This window comes from Cucurbita pepo, chromosome 16, assembly GCF_057944985.1.
Source record: "Cucurbita pepo subsp. pepo isolate OVF chromosome 16, ASM5794498v1, whole genome shotgun sequence".
NCBI classification, from domain to species: domain Eukaryota; kingdom Viridiplantae; phylum Streptophyta; class Magnoliopsida; order Cucurbitales; family Cucurbitaceae; genus Cucurbita; species Cucurbita pepo.
The window spans coordinates 9,557,674-9,583,582 of NC_141813.1; the positions used below are offsets into that span (position 1 = coordinate 9,557,674).

The window sequence follows — 25,909 nt, forward strand, 5'->3', positions numbered from 1 at the left end:
GGAGAGGAATAGATTTAGAGTAGAATGGATGGCAAGATGGCAAAGAGTTAGGGAGAGGAATAGATTTAGATAACTTGATTTAAAATAACTTGATTTAAAATAACAGTCATTTCACAAGAGAGTAGAGGGAGGGTGCCTGCAAGAACCCAGAGCACATAGCAGAGAGGGAGAGAGAAATTTCTTTCACTAATCAAGTAATTACTGGGTTTAGGGTTTAGGGTTTAGGGTGTTTGGGCTTGGGTTTTGGTCAGAGATTAGATAAATTGTAGATTGGGCTTTGACTTTGGACCTTTGGGCTTTATTTATTTTTTAATATTTTTGGGTTGGGTCGGGTTGACCCAATCATTTTCTTTTGGTACCCCAACCCAACCTAACCCAAATAAGATCGAGTTAAAAAAATGGACCCAACCCAAACCCGAAATCCAACACAACCCAACCCCCAACCCTTATATTTCGGGTTGGGTCGGGTTGGGTTATCGAGTTTTCGGGTTGGGCATACATCCCTAACGACAAATGGAGTAAATTTGTTATGTCAAGGAAACTAATTTGGAAAATTAAGTTGAAAGGAAAAGGTGGAGTTCTCTCGAATGATGATTGTAAGATTTATGAGAGTTTCTCTCCCCTATTATTAGAAATATAAATTTTTTTAGTGGATGAGGGTAGAATTTAGGAGAGTTTCTCTCCCACTGTTATTAGAAATAGAAAAGGTATACCTCATTCCTTTCCAAGTAAGAGGAAAAGAGCAGAGAGCAAGAGAAAAGAACTCTAGGCCCCTTTTGAGTATTTCTTGTCTCTCCCCTCTCGACATCTCCTTCGTAAGTATGCGAGTAGTACTTTTACAAAGCGGTATCGGAGCGTTCGATTGTTAGTGTGTGTGAGATTAATTCACAAATGAGTGAGTTTTATTTTAACAAATTGGTATCAGAGCCGATGGCGAATGTGATGGGTCAAATGCCGCTACCGCAATTAACAAAGACGAACTACAAGAATTGGAGCATCCAAATGAAAGTTCTTCTCGGTTCTCAAGACACATGGGAGGTGGTTGAAGAAGGTTTCGAAGAACCAAAAGATACCACTGGTTATACGGCGGCACAAAACAAGGCGTTAAAGAAATTGCGATCAAAGGATAAGGCAACATTATACATGTTGTTCCGAGCCGTTGACGAGTCAGGCTTTGAGAAGATTGTCAGGGCAACTACTTCAAAAGAAGCGTGGGGCACTTTAGAAAAAGTGTTCAAAGGAACCGACCGAGTCAAGCGAGTGCGTCTCCAAACTCTGCGTGGCGAGTTGAAGAGAATGAAGATGATGGAGTCAGAAAATGTATTTGACTACATTACCCGCGTACAGACTGTGGTAAACCAACTAAATCGAAACGGAGAAATGTTACCCGAGACACAGGCTGTGGAGAAGATCTTGAGGTCGTTAACCAACAACTTTGAGAATGTTGTATGTGCGATAGAAGAGTCAAAGGACCTAGCAACGTTCATGATCGATGAGCTCGCCGGTTCTCTTGAGGCACACGAGCAATGTAAGAAAAAGGAGGAGGAAACACTCGATCAAGCACTTCAAACCAAAGCATCAATAAAAGATGAAAAGATACTCTACTCTCAAAATATTCAAGGTAGAGATCGTGGAAGTCGCTGAAATGGTCGAGGTGGTCAAGGCAGTAGGTAATAAAAGACATTATAAGGAGAAGAGACAACCAAGCCAAGCAAATTGGCGTGAAAGAGGATGCAGTCGAGGAAGAGGCGGTCGATCAACCTATTCCAACATTTAGTGCTATAAATGTCAAAAATATGGTCACTATGCGAATGATTGTAACTCCAACAAATGTTACAATTGTGGCAGAGTGGGGCATGTTGCAAAAGATTGTCGAACCGGAAAAAGGGTGGAAGGAGCAACCAACCTAGCCTTGGAAGACGTAACAAATGAAGGTCTTCTCCTGATGGCTCAAGATGAAGACAACATCAGCAACAACACTCTGTGGTACCTCGACTCAGGGGCAAGCAACCATATGTGCGGTCCCGAGTACCTATTCAAAAAGATGCAAAAGATTGAAGATGGTCATGTGTCATTTGGAGGTGCGTCAAAGGTAGAGGTCAAAGGCCGAGGTACGATACATTTCTTGCAAAAGGATGGTGTAATGGGGTCAATCTTTATTACGTACCAGACCTCAAGACCAACATATTGAGTATGGGGCAACTAACAGAGAAAGGTTACTCGATATTCTTAAAGGACCATCTGCGACACCTAAAGGATAAGCAAGGGCATTTGGTTGCTCGAGTCGAGATAGGAAGAAATCGGATGTACAAACTGAATTTAAGAAGCATACGAGAAAAGTGTTTGCGAGTCGACGTAGAAGACAAGACAGCACTATGGCATCTCCGTTTTTGTCACCTACATTATTGCGGCCTAAAGGAGTTAGCGAAGAATAATATGGTGTATGGGCTACCCAACATGGACTTTGAAGGAAAATTTTGTGAAGAATGCATGCTCAGCAAGCATGGAGAACCTCAATTCAAAAGAAGGCTGAATTTTGGGCTAAACAACCTCTCGAGTTGATCCATACAGATATATGTGGTCCAATTACCCCCGAGTCTTTCAACAGAAAGAGGTATTTCATTTCCTTTATCGATGATTACTCACGAAAAACTTGGGCTTACTTTCTTAAAGAAAAATCTGATGCGTTCGAGGTGTTCAAAAGGTTCAAAGTGATGGTGGAGAAGGCAACTGGTAGACACATCAAAGTTGTACGATCGATAGAGGTGGCGAGTATACTTCGACGGCTTTTATGGAGTATTGCGAGGAGCAAGGCATAAGGCGATTTCTAACCGCACCGTACACCCCTCAACAAAATGGTGTGGCCAAGAGAAAGAACCGGACTATTCTCGACATGGTTCGATCAATGCTCAAAAAAAAAAAAAAAAAAAAAAAAAAAAAAAAAGCAAAGAAATATATAACAATAGAAAAGATTTTTTCAGTATTCTTTGTCTCATTGTCTCTACTCTCTCGACATCTCATTCACAAATACGCGAGTAAGATTAATTCATAAATTAGTGAGTCTTATTTTAATAAATTGGTATCCACGTACAAAATCGATGTCCACATGCGAAGTTAGATGATCAAACACCACAAGAGGCTTGGAGCGGACAAAAGCCTACAATCTCTCATCTTAAAGTGTTCGGTAGTGTGGCTTATGCTCACGTACCGGATCAACGAAGAACGAAGCTCAAAGACAAAAGCAAAAGGTATATCTTTATTGGATATGATGAGAAGACAAAAGGATACAAGCTACTTGACCCGATAAGCAAGATGGTGATAGTGAGTCGCGATTTGCGAGTAAATAAAGCAAGCGAATGGGACTGGAACAATTCGACAAAAGTCCATATCGAAGTTGGAGAATCATCAGTCGTTGCACCAACAGACTCAAAAATTTTCAATGATGAAAATGAACAACGACAACCCAAAATGCAAAGTTTGCGAGACTTGTATGATTCAACAAATGAGGTACACCTTGTATGTCTTATGGCAGATGCTGAAAATATCAGCTTTGAAGAGGCGGTGCGAGACAAGAAGTGGCAAACAGCCATGGATGAGAAGATTAAAGCAATTCATCGCAACAATACATGGGAGGTGATAGAATTACTGGAAGGAAATCAGCCCATAGGTGTGAAGTGGGTATTCCAGAAAAAGATGAATTCTCAGGGCAAGATTGAGCGGTACAAGGCACGACTTGTTGCGAAGGGATACAAGCAAAAGGCGGGAATCGACTATGACGAAGTGTTTGCTCCCGTCGCAAGAATGGAGACAATTCGATTGCTCATTTTCCAAGCGGCTCAATTTAAATGGCCGATTTTTCAAATGGATGTCAAGTCGGCATTCTTGAATGGTGTGCTTGAAGAAGAAGTCTACCTCGAACAACCACCCGGGTACATGAAAATTGAAGAAGATAAGAAGGTACTAAAATTGAAGAAGGCATTTTATGGGTTGAAACAAGCACCGCGAGCATGGACTACTCGTATCGATACATATTTCAAGGAGAACGGGTACAAACAATGTCCCCACGAACATGCACTTTACACAAAGAAGAGTGGAGGTAATGTGATACTTGTGGCTCTTTATGTCGATGACCTCATCTTTTCAGGCAACAATGATGAAATGATAGAAGAGTTTAAAAGCACAATGACACGAAAATTTGAGATGACAGACTTGGGCTTGTTGAAGTTTTTCCTTGGTTTGGACAAGGAGAGATGGGTATCTTTATATCACAGGAAAAATATGCAAAGGAGATTTTAAAGAAGTACAAGATGGAAAATTGCAACCCGGTATCAACAACAATGGAACCAGGTGCAAACTCTCAAAGTACGATGAAGGAGCACGAGTAGATGCAAATAGGTACCGGAGCTTGGTAGGAAGCCTTCGCTATCTTACATGCACAAGGCCAGATCTTTCATTTGGAAGGCGTTGAAGCGAGTCATACGGTACATCCAAGGAATGGTGTTACTTGGGTTATTCTACTCGAAAACAGAAGATTACAAGTTTGTTAGTTACTCTGACAGTGATTGGTGCGGAGACATAGACGATCGAAAAAGTACATCAGGTTATGTATTTTTCATGGGCAACACAGCATTTACTTGGCTTTCAAAGAAACAACTGATTGTGACACTCTCGACATGTGAAGCTGAGTATGTGGTAACATCTTAGTGTGTGTGTCACGCGATATGGCTTAGAAATTTGCTAAGCAAGATGGAGCTGAAGCAATGAGGTGCAACTGTGATTCAAGTTGACAACAAATCAGCAACTGAGTTGACCAAGAACCCAGTGAACCATGAAAGATGCAAACACATTGACATTCGATTTCATTTTATTCGAGATCATGCGAAGGAAGGAAGCGTGGAATTGCTGCATGTGGCAAGTCAGGATCAAGTTGTGGACATCTTTACAAAACAGCTACCGAAAGTACTTTTCGACAAATACAAGAAGATAATTGGCACGACAGATGGTAGGAGCATTTAGGTTTATGGGGGAGAGTCATAAACTTAAAATGTCAAATGGAGTAAATTTGTTAGGTTAGGAAAACTAATTTGGAAAAGCAAGTTGAAGGGAAAAGGCCCAAAGTTCTTTTACCAAATGATGGTAGGGATTATGAGAGTTTCTCTCGCCCTATTATTAGAAATAGAAAAGGTATAAATAATACCTAATCGGGCAGAGTCAAAGGAAAAGAGCAGAGAGCACGTGTAAAGAAAAATATAGTGTTATAGAAAAAGGTTTTTTCAGTATTCTTTGTCTCCTTGTCTCTCCCCTCTCGACATCTCCTTCACAAGTACGCGAGTAGTACTTTCACAAAGTAGTATCGGAGCGTTCAATTGTTAGTGTGTGTGAGATTACTTCACAACTTAGTGAGTTTTATTTTAACAGTTAATACCCAGCCCGACATAGCCTACTCAGTGGTGTGATGAGTAGATACATGGAGGCACCAACAACTTCACATCTCACAGCAGTAAAACAAATATTGAGGTATGTGAAATGTACTCTAAGTTTTTGTTGTGTTTATAAGAAGCTATCGAATGTGGAGCTGGTAGGATTTAGCGACAGTGATAGGGCTAGGGATATTGATGATAGGAAGAGTACAACTGGAGTATTGTACTATTTGGGAGTAAATCCAATCACCTGGGTATCACAGAAGCAGAAGGTGGTGGCTTTGTCGTCATGCGAGGCTGAGTATATAGTCGCAACTGCTTGAACGTGTCAAGGAGTATGGTCGGGCAGAATTTTGAGTAACATCAGTCAACTGCAAGTAAAACCCAAGCTTAATGTTGACAACAAGTCAGCTATAGCGTTGGCGAAAAGTCCTATTTACCATGATCGAAGTAAGCACATTGATACCAGGTTCCATTTTATTCGCCAATATGTGCAAACTGAAGCTATTGAACTTGAATATGTGAACACAGATGAACAGTTGGCGGATATTCTGACAAAGCCGTTTGCAAGACAACCGTTCATGTAGTTAAGAGAGAAGATTGGCTTGAAGAAAGTTAGATTCAGCATAGTTAAGTTAGTATTTATTTTATTTTTGTTGTTTATTTCTCCCTAAAAAAGGCCCGAAATATCCTAGTGTAACTAGTTTTTAGGGAGTGGAATTAGTTAAAGGAGTGGTTTCTTTCATATTCTATATGCAGCCTTGGAGATCAGGGTCATTCCGGGTTCAAGCTCGATGTTGAAGTTCATTTTCTACATGGGAGGAAAACTAAAACGTTCATTAGGAAATACATCTTGAATTCATTTAATACTAGAAGTAAAGTTTATGTCACATCCCATGCATCCAACATCTACAATACTAACCAAGAGAGCCCAAGCTTCTCGACTTATCATTTTTCTCACCTTCAAGCACGAGATCAATTTGGGTACACCCTTAGGCTTCGATCCCCTAAATCTAAAGTTCTTTCCAAAGGGAGACTAGAATATAACGTCTATGATGTAACCATCCATGTTGGCATGATTTTTTACTTGTCAGTCTGTACTCAAGATGACATCAAAATTACTCATGTCCAACACCATCTCTGTCGTATGAAGGGATCATCCATTACACCATTGCCTTACCAGCCTTGATGCTCTCTTCTACCAACAATACTATCCCATATGGGTAGATACTAACCATCTATATTCTAAACGTTCTAACCTTAGTTGTATTTGTCTAACGAATGTAGTAGAATGTATAGACCTAAAATAAAATAGGACTAAGGCATAATGCCCATGTATGGCCAAGTATTTGCCACCACAATGTTGGCATCCTTCAGTCTCATGCTCGTGATAGCATTGGTCATGCCTCATCCCACTTCTAGTTCGAGCCTAAATGTTTTTAACTTTTGGACACTATTTGTATGGACAATTTACTACTATATGCCCACTTTTGCTGTGCTCTCATTTTATTTCCTGTCTTAAGAATGCATTTTGATTCCAATACCTAATCATTGCGGAATAGTACTTTCAAGAAGAAAAAAAAACTGATCTAGAATAGGTGACTGGTCTCTGGTTTTGTTCTACTAAAACACACTAAAAATGGGTCTTTTATCACCACAATTCATATACTTGAAAATGGACTTCCAAATCAAAAATCGGATGAAATCATGTGATTTTGGTCGAAAAAAGTTATAATTTTTCATGTCGTCAACCATACGTTTATAGTGCCAGTGATTTTTATCAATTTTCTATTTTTCTTCATTGGGTATTACATTCTACCTGGGTATAAAATTGTAAGAGAAAGAATGTGCTAAAAAGTTCAATGATGGGCCATAGTTCTTTAAAAATAAATAAATAAATAATTTAAGAAAGCTACAATCTAAAAACTTAATATCCATAATTCCTAAACATATATTATTAAGACAGAAATCTTGAAACACTTCAATTTCAAATAATCACTTCATCTAATGTTATGAAATCTTTGAAATATGATCTACGAGATAAATTTTATAACATAATCTTTAAAATGTGATCGACATGATTAAGAAAATTCATTACTAAACTTGACCTGAAACAAGTCATATTGACATAGAGTAATCAGCTAGTCATTATATACATAAGGAAGACTCGAAATACACAACAAACAAACAAACAAACAAAAAAAAAAAAAAAAAAATCTAAATAGCGAGTCGGACTTGTTCAAGTAATACTTGTAGGGATCACTAGGCATGCTAACATGTGAGCGTATCTTACTTTATGTGGTTAGAATATGCATGATTAGGACACTTAAAATGGGCAATTTGGATGAAAGTGTTGGATATGTTATGAAAAATTACTAAATTACCTTATGATGAGAATTCAAATTGTAGTCTATTTGAATGATTTTCGATGTGTAAGACGGGAAGATTGGATTTTGTGATCTGTATTCTGGGAGTTTGATCGATGTTATCACCCCGATGAGTTTGTATGAATGATTATATTATGATTTATGTACTTTAGGCGATGGATATGAATATTTTCTTAATATGTATGAATAAATAGATCATGTTTCTCGTGCTTTAGGTGATTCATAGGAATATCTTCTTAACCAAGCATGCATGAGTGAGACAAGTTAAGAATAGTGCACCAAAGCTAGAGCGGTTTTCATGTTGTCCAAGGTTATTACGTTTCTAGTAGATCAAGCACCCTAGGCTCATGAGCGGCAATCAAAGATTTAAACTTAAGTGCACCAAGATGATTGGTTTAGCCCCCAAGGAGCTATCCCAAAAGAAACACGAGATGAGATCTAAACCACCTAAACATCCTAAAAACCTAGTAAATCTTCACTGCACCCAAGAAAAGTTATGAGAACTTGTGACCGTTAGCAGCATGAACGTGTGTAAAATAAACTCAAAGACAAGGGAGTATATAAATAATTGACTTGAAGAGTGTGAAGTAAACCCACTTTTAGAGGGGGAGAAAGAGACATTTTGGGGACCTAAGTATCTATCTAATTGAAAATATTAAAAGAACAATCTGTAAGCTTACATCAATATTCAGTAACAAATCCTTTAAAACATATAACACTAACACTGAATTAGAATAGAAACCAACCAACCAACCTTGAATGCCCAATACAGACTCCTAAAAACAAAACTTACCTCTTCCTTCCTTACTTGTACATACTTCTTTACACACACACATTTCAAACCATTCATTCAACACAAAATCAACTAAAGTACAGACCAGGCAACCATGAACACACTCATTCCCAATCTTCAACTTCCTCCATGTTATACCTGCTGAAATGTTCAACCCTGAACTTCCATTCCCCTTTCACTGAGTCGTGGGATATGAACGTCGCACCTTGACCCTCCGTCTTCTTCCTTAGCAACTCCTTGTATTTCTCTACTTTCGGCCCTTCCGTATACTGATTCCCGCTTTGCTTGTCGATGCATTTGATGTTCAGTATTGTTACTTCAGCTGGCTTATTCAGACCCTGCCCGCAAGGGGGCTTCTTGCTCTCATCTAGGTACACGATCACTTCGCGATTGTTAAATTGAACAATGGACTCTAGATCCAGCCTTCGCACGTCTGTTTCACCAAAGAATTTGATGCTTCCGTAACCGTGGCGACCCACCACAAAATCTGTCACACGGCGGCAAAACCCAGGTTCGGCCCTTTCTTTGGCAGCTAATTCTTGAATTTTCGGCTCGGTATAATAATCTGAATGTCGGAGCTTTGGCATTAATGCCTCAATATCTGCCCCATGTTCATAAACAATGGCAGCCTCACCAGCTCTGTACCCTCCAAATGTCCTATAACAGTCTTCCTTTGAAGCAGGGTGGTCCTCATGGACACCGTTAGGTTTTTGGTTTACTTTGTTAACATGAATGTTGTCTTTGCAGGTACCATTCTCAACAACATTTCCTGCAATAAACAAAACAGAAATTATTTAACATGAAAAATGCAGCTCCTACTATGATGCACACTGCACTTCCATGATGATAGCCAATTTATATCGGCTCATCCACCACATCATTCAAAAAAAATATTATGAGCAAAACCCAATAGTCACATCACAAAGGTATCTATAAAATGGAGCTTTTTTCTCATCTGTTGAAAGAAGTTAGAAACTCCAATTTTATAAATAGATTCCACCACAAAATATTTCATTGCAATCAGAAGTAAAAGAAGAAATAAGACCTTGTTCTTTGAGGTGTGTGGAGAGGCAAAATGGAACAGAGAAACTGAAAATATACTAAACTCAAAGGGTAAAAAGCTAACCATTGGTATCCTTCGAATTGTTGACAGCCGAGGAGGAAGCATCTTCAGCAATCTTCCCTGTTAAAAATTAAGATTTGCTCAACAACAAAAACTTAAAAAATCTAATCTCAGATCACAGGGCCACAGGCCATTACTCGATCTTAGCTAAAAAGAAAATAATTATACTATCACGCTAGGTAACAGAAACCATAAAATTCTCTTAAAACTAAAATTACGATTAGAGTAAAAAACATCCCGATTATAAATAGAAGAAAATGGGTTTAAAAAGTCCATGTTAGTATGGATTGTTGACTTGGCACCTAGCTATCTCAGCAAATCAGCACTATTAATAAAAAAAATAAGTACAAATGACAAAGCTCAGGATCATTTTTGTTAATGTGATGAACAAGCCGCTCCTCGGACCATCCTTTTTTTTTTCCTTCTTTTTTGTTCTTCACCAAGCCACTCCACATACTTGGTTATAGAGGGAAAATGTTAATTAAAAATAGAGAGAGACATCATCACAGTGCAAGATAGCATCTTCAAAGTAAAACACTATTCCACAATATAAAAAACATCATTCACGGAAAAAGTAGAAACAAAAAGTTCAAGACTATCTTAATTAATCCTTCCAATAGATAGACTTGCTTGTTATCGTATCCAATTTAATTTTTTTAATTTCAAAGTCGCTGCAAATGAATTTAGTTAATTTCTAGACACAAAAAGTGAGAACATTAAAACAACATTTACATGCTTCTCAATATTTTCAAATTACCCAACATATTCTCAAACAATGAAAACATGAAAGACAACTCTATTTTACATTAAATACCTTGTTTTCAAATTCATGATTTTGAATCGCCAACCAAATGAACCCTTTTCAAGTGTTCTCAATGATGAAACATAAAAATTCGAAGGCGCAAAACAAAAAAAGCATACCATTTTCACGCACTGAAGTATCCTTTGATGGCAATGCTTTCTCTAAACTGGCTCTTGAAGGCCACTGATCAGTGGGACGAATAACCAAAGCTCTAGGATTCTCTCTGGGAATAAAAAGAGCATCGGCCTTTGGTGTACTTGGTGTTTCTTCATCATCACTGAAAAATGGAACCTATAAATGACAAGGAGATATAAGCAATCCGTAGATACAAAATTCAAGTGGCACACCATTTTTGTAACCACTCAACCCAATAGGAATGTGAGGAAGGAGAAAAGGAAAAGATTAACTATAATAGAAGAAACATTCATACCCTGGGACTGCCATCATTCTTAGGATTATATTTTCTCACAGGCAATCTCATCCGTCTGTTAGATAGGTGGCGAGGCGTCAAGAAAGTTGATATTCTAACAGGAGCCGCTTTATCAACAACCTACATTAGCAGTATCAATTAATGGAAAGAATGAAAAGAGCATCAAATCATATTCTTCTTGCAAATATCAATCGCTCATTGATCTAAACCAACTCAAACTTCAGTAAATAAAGACAAGTTCAATTTACCGGCATGCTGGAAATTCCATATTGAATCGAAGGTGCTGCTCCTGGTCTGCTAATTGACATATGTGGCATTGCAGGGAGTGTCCCAAACGGATTTGTAGCAGGTGCTGGTTGTACTGCGGGGCTTTGGGTGATAGGCCTGCAAGGTACGTGCATGGAAATTAACGATACATGGCAATGAATATATAGGCACAAAAGATTGTATGTTTTATATTTATGTGGCCCTAAGTTATCATAATACAGGTCAATTAGTTGATGCCTGACAGATAAAATCACCATACAAATCACATGCAAGAACCAGAAAAGGAAATTTCCATGCAACAAAATTAGAAACATTGGTATCGGAGCAATTCAACCTGGGAAGGATCGGCAAGATGGCACAAGAACACTTGGAAGAAATAAGGAACTATAAGGAATCAAGGAGAATGTACAGAAACTGCCAACGTTTGAAGGGATAGACCCCTGTGACACCCAGTGTCCAGGCAAAGGTCGAAACCCGGGTAACGGAGTAAATTCATGAAACGATGGCAAACATGAGTGCAAAAATCTCGATGTGTTAAGGGACGTATTCGTCAATTTACTATGGTCTTTAATGTGCTTAAGGACAATACTTTGTATGCCAATGCTGGAAAATGTCAGTTTGTAAAGGAACAAATTGCCTATTTGGGACCACCCATAAGAAATGTCATCCTTATTAAATTCAAAAAGTAATAGTAATAGTACTAAAAAATCAAATAAGAGAACTAAAACTCAACAACATGCAAATAACAGAACCAATAACCAAGCAATGCATGACTCTTACGATTGCCCAAAGTTATTCTGGCCAAACATGCTTGAAGTTCCTGCAAACCCACTTGAACCAACTAGTGGGTAGAAATAATCAAGTTAGTACACTAATATAAAAGGTTTGAATGCTCAACAAAATGATCAATCAATTTTTATGAAATGAGCTTACTTGGTTGAGCCTGACCCAGGTTGCTAAAAAAGGAAGTGGGTGCCTGTGCTTGTGCTTGTGCCGGTTGAAAAGGCATAGAGAAAGAGCCCTACAGTATGAACAAGATTAGAAGCCAGTTAGTATAAAAACTATAAATAACCAACTACAACTTACAAGTAACTAGTGTTACATGGAATTGAAACTATTACTCAGAAAAAAACCATTTAATGAATAATCGTTACTAAATTAACTCATCTTGAAAAAGTAAATAATCAATTGCAAATCAGAGCCAACTCATAGAGGCATAAAAGAAAGTGCAACCAAAAATAGGAAATTATGAACTTTACAACTACACCTAACCCAAAGTAAAATCGAGTGAATCATCAAACATAAAGTTCCATGATCATACATTTACATTTTACTCTAATAATCAATACACAATTGTCTCCCCACAATAAAGGTATAAAGTAAAATGGTAATGTCTAATGGCTACTTACAGATGTTTGACCAAAACCCATCGGATTGCTTGAAGTTAGGAGTGATGGCGAGCTTGAGAAAAGATTCCCTCCAACCCCAGACGAAGGTTGACTAAACAAGCTGGATTGTGAAAAGGGAGCACCAAAGGCTGAACCTGTCTGCCCAATTGAAGGTGTTGTGGATTGGAAAAGGGAAGATGTTTGAGTATTGCTAAAATTTAAGCTGGATGGAAAGGTAAGATTTGTTCCTGGAGATGTAGTTGAACTAAAAGCAGACTGTGAGGCAAGGGGTTGAGCGTTAGATGAACTGAATAGAGATGAGCTTCCAAATTGAGAGGTTGTTGATGGTAGGAAAGAGGATGTTGATGCTGCTGTTGTCGATGCAAAGGGGTTTGATGAAGAGGAAGGAGCAAATGCTGAAGAATTAAATGAAAACGTCGATGAAGGTCCAAAAGCACCAAAACCAGAAGATTTAGGGGCAAATGGATTGGTTGATGTGGCCGTAGAAAAAGGATTTGGACTTGATGATTGATTAAATGTTGAAGAAGCTAGAGGGTTAGGCTGTGCATTAGAAACACCAAAGCCAACACCACTACTAGCAGACTGACCAGCTGGAAGAGGTCCACCTGCAGACAACCACAAGAATCCAAAATTATCCATGAACTAAACTTTGTACATTTTTCAAGAAAAGAAAAAGAAAAAAAGAAAGGAACCTTTGTCTCCCGATTGATAATCCTCCCATCTCAACTCTTCGTGACTTTTATCTTTGTAAACAGGCATGGCTGATATAGACTCCAACTTTCCAGCTGCTTGTGAACTGCCACTTCCAGCATCGGGCTCAGTTGTTGGTGTATATGCAGCTACTCTACTGCCACCACGCTGACCACCAAAACCAGCCTGCCCAAAACCACTGGTCCCAAATGCAGATGTAGACTGTGCTCCTGTAAGAAATTCAAAAGAACACATACTCATACCCAATGAAGCAAAAAAGAAACAACTCCAAAATAGATTTTTACTGTAATAAGTAGTAAGAAATTTCAGAATGGCTCACCAAAAGGAGAGGTCTGGGCTCCAAAAGGAGATGTATTAGTACCAAAAGTGCTACTACCAAATGCAGAAGTAGACTGGCCAAACGCTGGAGTGGACCCAAAGCTAAAGGATGGAGTGCTAGAAGCTCCAAAAGCAGGAGCACTTGAAGCCCCAAAAGCAGGAGCACTTGAAGCCCCAAAAGCAGGAGTACTTGAAGCTCCAAAAGCAGGAGTACTAGAAGCACCAAAACCACCACCAGATCCAAAAACAGGGGTGCTTATTGAACCAAATGCATTCCCAGTACTACCAAAGGCAGGAGTGCTTGTTGAACCAAAGGCAGGAGTGCTTGTAGCGCCAAAGGCTGGGGTGCTTGCAGCACCAAAAGCTGGGGTGCTGGTTGCACCGAAGGCTGGAGTACTTGTGGCCCCAAAAGCTGGGGTGCTTGTGGCACCAAATGCCGGAGTGCTCGCGGCGCCGAAAGCTGGGGTGCTTGTGGCGCCAAAGGCAGGGGTGCTTGTAGCGCCAAAGGCAGGAGTGCTAGTAGCTCCAAATGCAGATTGACTAGGGGCGCCAAAAGGTGATGTGGAACCAAAGACATTGCTTCCAAATGCTGGCTGAGATTGCTGGTTTGTATTTCCAAATGGATTTGTTTGAGTGGGAGTAGATCCAAAGCCTCCAAATAGGGGCTTCTGCCCAAAAATGGAAGAACCTGCCAGAAAAGAGAGCCTTGGATTTATACAAGCAAAAAATTATCTACCCAATTTTCCTAGTTACCATTTGTGTAATGAATTGAATGCCATTCAATAAAAGTAATGGTAATGAGGAAATATACAGTGGCTTCATCAAAAGGAATAAGCAAAGAAGAAGTAATCAAGTTTTCTTAGATAAAAGAGAGACATTTTCAAATGAAATAACGCTAGAAAAGTTAATCCTTCTCCCAAGGAAGATAACAAATACATCCATATAAGCAGAACAAAAGGCAACCATTCCAGTAACCACATTTTAAAACCCCACAAATGAATAGGTCTGACAGAAATATGTTCACAAAAATCAGAATAACATCAACTCTCTTATGTTCATTGAAAAAATGGTCAACTAAAAATAAAATATAGATCTGAGAACTGCATTTGCAGGAAAATGATGGTTTAAGAACACAAGGGAAAATTTCTCATAGCTGAACAACCAAATAAAATGCATGCACAATATAGCACATATTTGATGTATTCCATGTAAAAGACATTAGCATTGCTGAAACTCTTACAGGGTACATGAAGAACTGATTATCCGAGGACAAAAAATAATAACTTAGAAGACATACCTCCAAATGATGAAGATGATGAACTACCAAAAGCAGGAGTTGACGATGCTCCAAAAGTGGATGGAGTAGCTCCAAAAGCTGGTGACGATGAACCGCCAAATGTTGTGTTGGAAGGAAAGGGGGAAGAAGATTGGGCTGCCCCAAACACACCGGTTGATGTACCACCAAATACTGTATTTCCTGTCTGTGAGCCAAATGGGGATGTACTGCCGAAGGGCTTCGGTGCAAAAGGATTATTACTTGCGTTGGCAGTCTGCCCAAAGACTGGTTGAGATACAAAAGGGCTGGTAGACGGTTGCCCAAAAGCTGTGAAAGCAACAATGGACAAAAAAAAAAAAGAGCCCAGTTAGCACAGGAACTTAGAATTTCAATCAGTAAAAAAGAAAAAGAAAGTTCAAAGATAAAAGAATCGAAGGTAAGATGTGCAGAAGTAAATAAGTAGACAGTTTCAATGTGAAAATAATCTCACAAGCTAAGCCATGACTCAGGATTCCATATACAAATGTAAATTTAAATACACTAAAAAGCTAGAAAAGAAGCAGGAAGGCTATGATAATTAAGAAGTACACATACCTAATCCCAGGCACACATATCAGAAAACTGATAAACAACAAGTTAACATGATAAAATCCTTAGTATAAGACTGCAATCTACATGTCATGCTTCCAGAAGAGGTGCAATATAATTACGAAATGAAATATAGTCCCATAATTTCTTGGACCCTTATAGGGATTGAGATCTCCTCCACTTAATTAATTTAAAGGAAATATGAATATGAGAGATTAAACAATGTATTTAAGCCTACTCGTTCCAAAAATTCCTACTCGGTTTCTTCCCTACATATCTTTTTCAAAAGAAAAATGAAACATAGAGTAAGGGGAGTCCGCAGCTCAGCAAACAAAGTGCAATTAGGATAACAACCTTATGAGAAGACAAGCACCAATCCTTCAAAATATAAAAGAACTGAAAAGAAATACTTACGGTTGGGAGAACCAAACATCGCTCTGTCTATTCCCAGGCGCAACAGAGTAAAGCTAGCAACTAATCTCGAACTGGCAAAGAAACAGAACCCAAATCAATCATTCACGGAGCACATAACATAAAACAAAAATCTCCACCACTAGCATTGAGTCACAAAAGGCATAAAAATAAAAAACACGAAGAAAGAAAATTAGTATTCAATACAGCGCAACACAAAATTAGTTGAACAAAAATCAAATATAAAAGCAGGTAAAAATAAGAACACGTCCAGAATCGGAAACACGTCCCCGTTAGAACATTCAAAAAAGGAATAAACAAACTCTAAACAAGCATAGAGCAATAAATAACGATGGAGCATGGGGCATACGCATACCGTAAGTTTTGCAGATTTTCCTATTCCCTAAATGAAATCAACAACAACATCGACAAAAACACATAAAAATCGAGATTAAAAAACCACAATGGCACAATAAAATCCACTTCCTCCCGAATAAAATAAAATAAAATAAAATAAAATAAAAATAAAAAGCCCTAGCATCAAACCATTGAACGAAGAACCAAAAACCCAGCTGCCTCCAATAAGGAAACGACAAATTCCACCATCCAGAACAGGAAAACAAGGGTAGAGAAAAACAGAAAAATGCAGGAAGATAGGGATTTAGATGAGGAACAGTGCGCACAGATCTGTATAGGGGGGAAGAGAAGCGTACCGAAATCGATTATGTGAGCATAAGCAGTGAGGTCGAAGAGGAAAAAGAGAAGCCCAGAGAGAGATGAGAGGAAGAAGCGATGGAATGAAACGACGTTATTTATGCGAAGGAACCAGGCGTGTAGCGTCGATACTAAGTCCCTACTCCGAAGTCCCTATTTTTTAATTAGCGTTTAAATCAAGTCCCCAAATACAAATTCTATACGACGTCGTTTTACTCTTAATTGAGAAATAAAAATAAAATTGGGATCCAAAATATGATCCATATTTACAACCGTTCAAATACGATACAAACTATCAACTAATACCTAACAATAAAAAAAAATATATAACTAACTAAATCTTGTAGATAAGATAAAATATACTGCTAATCATATCAACTAATACTAAATCTTGTAGATAAGATAAAATATACGGCTAATCATATCAACTAATACCTAACAATAAGAAAAATATATAACTAACTAAATCTTGTAGATAAGATAAAATATACTGCTAATCAAATTCTAAGATAAAATATACTACTAACAACTCCCGAAAATAAAGAAAAAATATTAACTGAATATGTAAGATATATTCTATAACTAATTATTAAAATATATTCTCCAAATATCATATCTTAATACACTGAGATATTAGGGTGTAGTTTGATAATTTGACAAATTCAAACTAACTAACCTAATCTATTATATATTTTTCGATTCTGGTTAGGTTAAATATTTAGATAAGCGAAGAATTCATTTCGATTTGTCGCATAAGTTAAGGTTTAACGTAGAGGAATTCAAAACAAAGTAAGTGGCATATCGAGCTTCTCAAGAATATTTGTTCGTTAAAACTTAAGTAAATGACAAGTTAGCTACTTACCGAACAATTTAATTACTTATCAAAATTATTTTATAATTTCTTTCTAGATAAATGTGATGCAGAGCGACCGACCAAGGTGACGAGGCAACTGAGCCGGAGACTTTAGTGAATCCTTTCTAGATCGGAGTTTGTTTTAAGTATATACGCGGTTATTGTTGTTTATAAACTTATACAAAATATTCTGTTTTATGGTTTAGTTTTCAAAGCAAATTATATCTGTCACCTCCCTCCTGTGATTCGATGTGTCGATGAGCGGGCGTTACAGAAAGCTATTAAAACTAAGGACAAGAGTTTTCACGTAGAATCAAAATAACTAAAAAAAAAAACATGAATAAGACCACTAAAGCATAACTCAAATTCAAGTCAAACTCTAACGGTAGTCTCACTACAATTGTTATAAGCGGTAGAATTACAGGTACAATCAATAACATGGATGAATATAAAAATATTTAGTAAGCAGCCCACGCTCATAATTACTCAGACATCATAAAATTATAAACTCTTGATACTATCATTTGGGATTCTAATTGTTCTTTCATACTTCATTTGAAGCATAACAATCATACTTTTAGGTTAAGTTTATGGAGCGGTACAACTAGCTATAACCGTGTCAAACTAGCTAAACAATCAATGTGGGTCTAGTCATAGTTGACTTCATCATTGCTAGAGGTATCTGATGATAACTCTCTGACGTAAAAGTTCCATCATAGTAGCATCATAACATAGATAAGTAACCCAAAGATAATATGTGGGTTAACTATATTTGACTCTCAATCACTAATACGGGCTTTACCATATAAAGCTTCAAACGTTGTCATCTAAATAGTTTCCTAATATATATTATTCTAGGCAAATTCGACCCGGTGCAGGTGGGTATTCCAACTACCTGCAAAGCCCAGTACACAATCTCGTAACGTGCTTTATGTAATTTGACTAAGTCGTCCTATCTTATTATTTTTTAGGATAGAAGGTTGTGATGAAGTTTAATCGAGCACCAATACCTTTTATATACTCCTTCAAAAGTTAGACCTATAATGAGTATCTCTTCCAAAGTTAATGTCACTGTACTATGGGTTAAAAAGATTAAAATTATATATATATATTTATTCTTTAAATAATGTGACTATATAAGTTTTGTATTTATTATAATTAATAGTGTCTAAATATATACATCCACTCCTTTGATATTACTTTGATATTACTTTTATAAAAATTAATATATATAATTTTATTTTTCTAATTAATATTACTTTTTAAAAAATTAATGATATTATATTTTAAGAAAATTATAAATATAACTTTTTATAAAAAAATTATTAATCTTATTTTTTAAAAAAACTATTGATTTTATTTTTCTAAAAATTATTGATTTTATTGATCTAAAAAATATTAGTTTTATTTTTCTAAAAAACTATTTATTTGGTTTTCTATATAAAAAAAGTAATTATTTTTTCTAATTTTTTATTTTTAAAAAACTTATATATTGTATTATAATTTAAATTTTATTTTAAAAAAATTATTTTATTTCATTTAAACATATTAATTTTAACTTTTTATTGATTAATTGAATTTTAAAATTTATTTTTTATTTAATAATTACATGTATTAAACTAATTTATAAACAAAATTCATCCATATGTTTAAATAACTTTCAATCAATTAATGAAAAATAAAATTAGGTCTTAAACATTTTTTAAAATATAAACAAAATCATAGTCATACTAAATATGCACCAATCATATTTTTAAAAATTGATTATTTAATATTCAAATCTCCACTTGCAGGCTAATTTTATTCAATTCAATTTTAAAAAAATTAACTTTATTAATTAAAAAATAAATTATTTTGGCTAAACTTATCTAATTATATCAATTATATCTCCCAGCTTTTAATTTGTTACTAAATGTGGCCATTTCTATTATATATATTCATTTTTAGCTAATTCACATGTCGGTTCAAGTTGCACGTTGACTAAATTAGAAAAATATCATGGATATATAAGAACGAGGCACTATTTTATTGTTACGAGACTTTTTTAGTGAACTAAAACTAAAGCCATGAGAACCTGTATTCAAATTATACAATAACGAACCGTCTTAAACCACATCTTAGTGAGTGAGTTGTTGAATAGACGGTGACCTCCGAAGAGAAGGAATAAAAATAATTATTTTTGAAATATGAATATTTTCCGACGTTATTTTATGCCGAGAGGGAAAAAAAGAAATATTACCGAATTAAAATTTTATATTATTTTTTAATAAATGTGAAGACATTCTCTCTATATATATATAAATGCAAAAGAGACGTAGGAGAATGTACAAAACCTGGATAATTTATTTTGAGAATGGAATTACGTTAAATATATTAATGAAATATTAAATATTAATAAATAAATAAAGAAAATTGAAGTATTGAAGGAAAGACAGCTAATTAATAGCTTTTATTATTACTTTTTTTTTTTTATTTATTTTTATAATGAAAAGGCTTATTCACGTTTCACGCACCCGAAAAAAGAAAAAAAAAAAGAAAAAGAAAAAGCAATATAACAAAACAACTGGCGTTTGCACACCAATTTTGAACCTCAAATTAAGTACCCATTAAAAATATAATATTTTTTAAAAAATTATTTTATATTAATTAAATTTTTAATTTTTAAAACTGATAATTTAAAATACATTTTATTATTATTATTATTTTCTAATATATATATATATATATATATATATATATATATATATATATATATATATATATATTAGGTTAAATTTTAAGTTTTTTTTTTTTTTTAAATTTTATTTGGCCTCTTCCATTTAATTTTTATAATTTAATCAGATGGGTAGAAATTGAACCCTTGATAATGAGGTTCTTTAATTTTTTTTTTTTTTTAAATCTCTATATTTTCATAGCGAAAATAGAGAAGTAAGTTTATTCCGACTCTCCGGATTTAGTTTGCTGCAGTTTGTTGGATGAAAGTATCACGTCCGCTAATTTAGGAATGATCATGGGTTTATATCAAGGAATACTCTCTCCATTGTTACGAGGCTTCTTGTAAGCCCAAAACAAAGTCACGATAGCTTATGCTCAAAATAGACGATATGGACAGTCATGTTCATCTAATATGGTATCAAAGCCATGCTCTAAACTTAGCTATGTCAAAAGAATCCTCAAATGTCCGAACAAATGACTCCAAAATAGTATGCAGAAAAATTTCATAATTTTTTTTTAGGATCTTACCTTCTTTGATGGGAAGATGTTGTTGTTAAGCTTTTATAGTCTAGTTTTTCATTATCAATATCCTCGATAGGATATTCATCAAAATTTAATCCCGTAATCAACAAAAATCCCTGAAAATAAGAACATTATATCTTGTAATAACACAATTTTGTAGATAAGATATGAATTAGCGTTTGCCAACATAGAATATAATGAAGATTTAGAGTATATACAAAACTTTACATTAGAAAAGGTAATTTATTTTTCTTTTTCAATGATGTCCGCATTCTACTCCATCCTGTCCGGATTAGACCCAAGCAACAAAAGGCCACACACTCCCATTACAATTTGAAAATTCTGTATTAATTTATTCAGAGTTGAAAAACGGGTTCCTGAATTAGCTTGAATCCTTGTTTTGAAGCAGAGACGGGTAGATATTTGATAGGAGCCGGTGAAGAATCGCCCGCTGTTCGTCTACTCTGGTAGACGATTTCCTGAAAACGCTATCACTTCAACTTTCTTGCCATTTCTGTAAAACCCCATTAAAGTTAATCTCCTTTGAAGGGATTAAATTAATCCCAAAACCCTTCTGTTATCATATGATTTGTGGGTGTTTCCCCTCTTTCTCTCTGTATCTTCCTTCGATCTCTTCATACCGGAGGAGGGTTTAGTGGTTTGAATTTGATTTCTTCATCATCGGCGACTGCATGCGGCGGACGCGGCTGAGCTGCTAGATCTTCGGTGTTTAGCTAATAAACAGAGTTAAAGGTGTGAGTTCATCCTTTCTTCCTTTGCTAGGTTGTTCATCTTTTGTGGTAATGTAGTGTAGCCTACGAGTTCTCTGCTAGGTTTTTCATCGGCTAGATGGGTTCTTGATTTGTTTGATAATCCGCCATTTCTGCTCTTGGAAGCTTTCAATAGATCGATCGAACGATTTACTTTTATTGTGATGCTGTTAGGTAGGATCTTGTACATGGTGCTGATGGATTCTTGATTCGGGTTTGCTTTGTTGTATTTTGTAATTGCAGAGTCTCAGGGAAGAAGCTTGTTAGTGTTTGGTTATGGCGTCTAAGTCATTTAAGCTGACCCGTTCAAATCTGTCATCATCTTCTGATGTGTCTGATGCACAGAAGCATCCAATGACTCAGATTGTAACGTTTGCCCGGAGAACTTCTTCTGGTCGGTATGTTCGGTATTCGAGGGATGATCTTGATAGTGAGCTGGGGAGTAGTGATTTTACAAACTACACAGTTCACATACCACCAACACCTGATAATCAACCTATGGATCCATCCATTTCACAGAAGGTTGAAGAGCAATATGTTTCAAATTCACTATTTACAGGGGGGTTTAATAGCGTGACACGAGCTCATCTTATGGATAAAGTAATTGAATCTGAAGCAATCCATCCTCAAATGGCTGGCATGAAAGGATCTTCTTGTGCAGTACCAGGGTGTGATGCAAAGGTTATGAGTGATGAACGTGGTAACGACATTCTCCCCTGTGAGTGTGATTTCAAGATATGTCGAGATTGCTATGTGGATGCTGTTAAACAAGGGAATGCTATCTGCCCTGGTTGCAAGGAGCCATATAAGAACACAGATACGGATGAAATAACTGTTGAAGATGAGCGTCTGCTGCCACTTCCTCCCACACGCACAATGTCGAAGAATGAGAGAAGATTGTCATTAATGAAATCGACTAAGTCCATGATGGTGAGGAGTCAAACCGGTGTTGGAGATTTTGATCATAATAGGTGGCTTTTTGAAACAAAGGGTACTTACGGGTACGGAAATGCTATATGGCCAAAGGAAGGGGATATGGGAAATGGAAATGATCAAAACGATGAGGTTGTTGAGCCAAAAGAATTTATGAACAAACCATGGAGGCCATTGACACGGAAACTTAAAATTCGTGCTGCTGTTCTCAGCCCATATAGGTATGATTCTCTGCTACACAGGATGAAAAAGTTGCAGTATGTCGATAGTATTATTTAATGCGTATCAGTTATCCATGATTAGACATAGACCACCCATTTTAGTTTCGATTCACATTATGATTTGAATTGTATATTTGGTGCTCGAATTCATTTTTCCATTCCCGTTACGACTGATTAACTTTTGATATGCAATACGTTTCCTCACAGGCTTCTAATTCTCGTTCGTATGGTTATTCTTGGATTATTTTTGGCTTGGAGGATTCGACATCCAAACACAGATGCCTATTGGTTGTGGGCGATGTCAATTGTTTGTGAAATATGGTTCGCTTTTTCTTGGCTTCTTGATCAATTGCCCAAGCTTTGCCCTATAAATCGAGCCACGGATCTTAATGTTCTGAAGGAGAAGTTCGAAACACCTAGCCCTAGTAATCCTACTGGAAAATCTGATCTTCCAGGAATAGATGTCTTTGTTTCTACTGCAGACCCAGAAAAAGAGCCTCCTCTTGTTACTGCAAACACAATCTTGTCAATTTTAGCTGCTGATTATCCTGTTGAAAAGCTCGCTTGCTATGTTTCGGATGATGGAGGTGCACTTCTAACCTTTGAAGCCATGGCAGAAGCAGCAAGTTTTGCTAACACATGGGTTCCTTTCTGTCGAAAGCATGATATTGAACCTAGGAATCCCGAGTCTTACTTCAATTTGAAGAGAGATCCGTTCAAGAATAAAGTGCGATCCGATTTTGTCAAGGATCGCAGACGTGTGAAACGTGAGTATGATGAGTTCAAGGTTCGGATAAATGGCCTTCCTGATTCTATTCGACGTCGATCTGATGCTTATCATGCAAGGGAGGAAATCAAAGCTATGAAGCGTCAGAGGCAAAATGTGGTTGATGATGAACCTCTGGAGACCATAAAGATTCCTAAAGCAACATGGATGGCCGACGGAACCCATTGGCCTGGAACTTGGATGCAACCTTCTGCTGAGCACTCCAAGGGCGACCACGCTGGTATAATACAGGTACTTATTTAAGGTCATTGCAATATAATCGTCATCTGCTTGCCGATCATTCCGGCACGAAGTCAAAATGAAATAAAAGAAAACGAAAATTTGACTTCGTTTGTGAAAATGTAGCTGTAGCTTTTTATGTTCTCTGCATTCATTCATATTAGATATGTTTTTAGATTTTTTTTTGGAGTAAAGAAACAAATGTTGGAAGAAACAGTTGGGAAGTAGAGGGTTACTAATAATCGTTCGTATGCAGGTGATGCTTAAACCTCCGAGTGATGAGCCGTTACATGGAAGTGCTGATGAAATTAAGTTAATTGACTTATCTGAGGTTGACATCCGTCTTCCTTTACTTGTTTATGTCTCTCGAGAAAAACGTCCTGGCTATGATCATAACAAAAAAGCAGGGGCCATGAATGCTCTAGTTCGAGCATCGGCTATTATGTCAAATGGGCCATTCATCCTCAACCTTGATTGTGATCATTATATCTACAACTCCCAGGCAATGAGAGAAGGAATGTGTTTCATGATGGACCGTGGAGGTGATCGTATTTGTTACGTTCAGTTCCCTCAAAGGTTTGAGGGCATTGATCCTTCAGATCGATATGCCAATCACAACACGGTGTTCTTCGACGTTAACATGCGAGCCCTTGATGGCCTTCAAGGTCCAGTATATGTTGGAACAGGATGTCTATTTAGACGGATTGCCCTTTATGGTTTTGACCCGCATAGATCAAAAGAGCAGCACCCGAGTTGTTGTAGCTGCTGCTTTGGTAAACGTAAAAAGCATACATCGATTGCAAATGGCTCTGAAGAGCATAGAGGCCTAAGAATGGGTGATTCTGATGATGAAGAAATGGACCTATCCTTGTTCCCAAAAAGGTTCGGAAATTCTGCTTTTCTTGTTGATTCGATTCCAATTGCGGAGTTTCAAGGACGACCATTAGCTGATCACCCAGCTGTGAAATATGGACGTCCTCCCGGTGCTCTTACCATTCCTCGTGAGCTTCTGGATGCATCGACTGTTGCAGAGGCGATCAGTGCCATTTCTTGTTGGTATGAAGATAAGACCGAATGGGGCCAACGGGTTGGGTGGATTTATGGATCTGTCACAGAAGATGTGGTCACCGGGTACAGGATGCATAATAGGGGATGGAAGTCCATTTACTGCGTAACGAAACGTGATGCTTTTCGTGGAACTGCGCCCATTAATCTCACTGATAGGCTACATCAAGTCCTCCGATGGGCTACCGGGTCGGTGGAGATTTTCTTCTCCAGAAATAATGCACTCTTGGCTAGTTCAAGAATGAAGATTCTGCAAAGAATAGCCTACCTTAACGTTGGAATCTACCCGTTCACGTCCATCTTCCTCATAGTCTACTGTTTCCTCCCTGCACTCTCCCTATTTTCGGGTCAATTTATCGTTCAGACTCTAAATGTCACTTTCCTCACCTATCTTTTAGGCATCACCATCACTTTATGCCTGCTTGCTGTTCTTGAAATTAAATGGTCTGGTATTGAATTAGAAGAATGGTGGAGAAATGAGCAGTTTTGGTTGATTGGAGGCACCAGTGCTCATCTTGCTGCTGTGCTTCAGGGTTTACTAAAAGTAATTGCTGGGATTGAAATCTCTTTCACTTTGACATCCAAATCATCTGGTGACGATGTGGACGACGAATTTGCCGATCTCTACATCGTGAAATGGACGTCCCTCATGATTCCGCCTATTACGATCATGATGATCAACCTAATCGCCATTGCAGTCGGGGTCAGCCGTACAATCTACAGTACAATTCCACAGTGGAGTCGCTTGATAGGTGGTGTTTTCTTCAGTTTCTGGGTTCTGGTTCATCTCTACCCGTTCGCGAAGGGGCTCATGGGAAGAAGAGGAAGGACGCCGACCATTGTTTTCGTGTGGTCGGGACTTATCGCCATCACCATATCTCTTCTCTGGGTGGCCATTAGTCCCCCAAGTGGTGCAAATGAAATTGGAGGTTCGTTCTCTTTCCCTTGAGAGGTGATTGATATGAATCTAGCAATGTTCTTTAGTTCTTTATCTGGTTTATAAAGCCATCGTTGTTGTTTTATTGCTTTGGAAACCATGTCCTAAAGCCATTGCCTTGGGACTGTTTTAGTTAGAATTGTATTAAGAATAGAAACACATCATTTCTTCATATGTAACCATGTAGGATATCTGCAACTTTTATTATTTTATGATCATGTTATTCATTTTTAGTCTC

General features: G+C 37.1%; 3 protein-coding genes across 3 annotated transcripts; 2 read left to right on the top strand and 1 right to left on the bottom strand.

Moving 5' to 3' along the window:
- Window positions 1-930: 930 nt before the first annotated feature.
- On the top strand, window positions 931-1,644 carry LOC147789064 (uncharacterized). The gene has a single exon (XM_087118492.1). The coding sequence runs from the start codon at window positions 931-933 to the stop codon at window positions 1,642-1,644; it is 714 nt and encodes a 237-aa protein (XP_086974618.1).
- Window positions 1,645-8,427: 6,783 nt separating this feature from the next.
- On the bottom strand, window positions 8,428-16,785 carry LOC111777216 (nuclear pore complex protein NUP98A). The gene is made up of 13 exons (XM_023656701.2): window positions 16,649-16,785; window positions 15,939-16,009; window positions 14,958-15,263; window positions 13,662-14,348; window positions 13,324-13,551; window positions 12,632-13,236; window positions 12,156-12,243; window positions 12,003-12,063; window positions 11,204-11,339; window positions 10,956-11,075; window positions 10,645-10,816; window positions 9,727-9,783; window positions 8,428-9,369 (listed from the first exon to the last, which is right to left on the bottom strand). The coding sequence occupies exons 2-13, from the start codon at window positions 15,955-15,957 to the stop codon at window positions 8,705-8,707; spliced, it is 3,144 nt and encodes a 1,047-aa protein (XP_023512469.2). The 5' UTR covers window positions 15,958-16,009; window positions 16,649-16,785; the 3' UTR covers window positions 8,428-8,704.
- A 4,237-nt stretch (window positions 16,786-21,022) lies between these two features.
- On the top strand, window positions 21,023-25,909 carry LOC111777200 (cellulose synthase-like protein D3). The gene is made up of 4 exons (XM_087118532.1): window positions 21,023-21,492; window positions 21,755-22,663; window positions 22,871-23,681; window positions 23,926-25,909. The coding sequence occupies exons 2-4, from the start codon at window positions 21,786-21,788 to the stop codon at window positions 25,681-25,683; spliced, it is 3,447 nt and encodes a 1,148-aa protein (XP_086974658.1). The 5' UTR covers window positions 21,023-21,492; window positions 21,755-21,785; the 3' UTR covers window positions 25,684-25,909.

Coding starts and splice junctions, on each gene's coding strand:
- LOC147789064 (XM_087118492.1), top strand. CDS start 931: ATGGCGAATGTGATGGGTCAAATGCCGCTACCGCAATTAACAAAGACG.
- LOC111777216 (XM_023656701.2), bottom strand. Junction 10,817..10,955: donor AGAATGATGGCAGTCCCAGG/GTATGAATGTTT, acceptor TGTCATTTATAG/GTTCCATTTTTCAGTGATGA. Junction 9,784..10,644: donor TACTTCAGTGCGTGAAAATG/GTATGCTTTTTT, acceptor AATTTTTAACAG/GGAAGATTGCTGAAGATGCT.
- LOC111777200 (XM_087118532.1), top strand. CDS start 21,786: ATGGCGTCTAAGTCATTTAAGCTGACCCGTTCAAATCTGTCATCATCT. Junction 22,664..22,870: donor GCTGTTCTCAGCCCATATAG/GTATGATTCTCT, acceptor GTTTCCTCACAG/GCTTCTAATTCTCGTTCGTA. Junction 23,682..23,925: donor ACCACGCTGGTATAATACAG/GTACTTATTTAA, acceptor GTTCGTATGCAG/GTGATGCTTAAACCTCCGAG.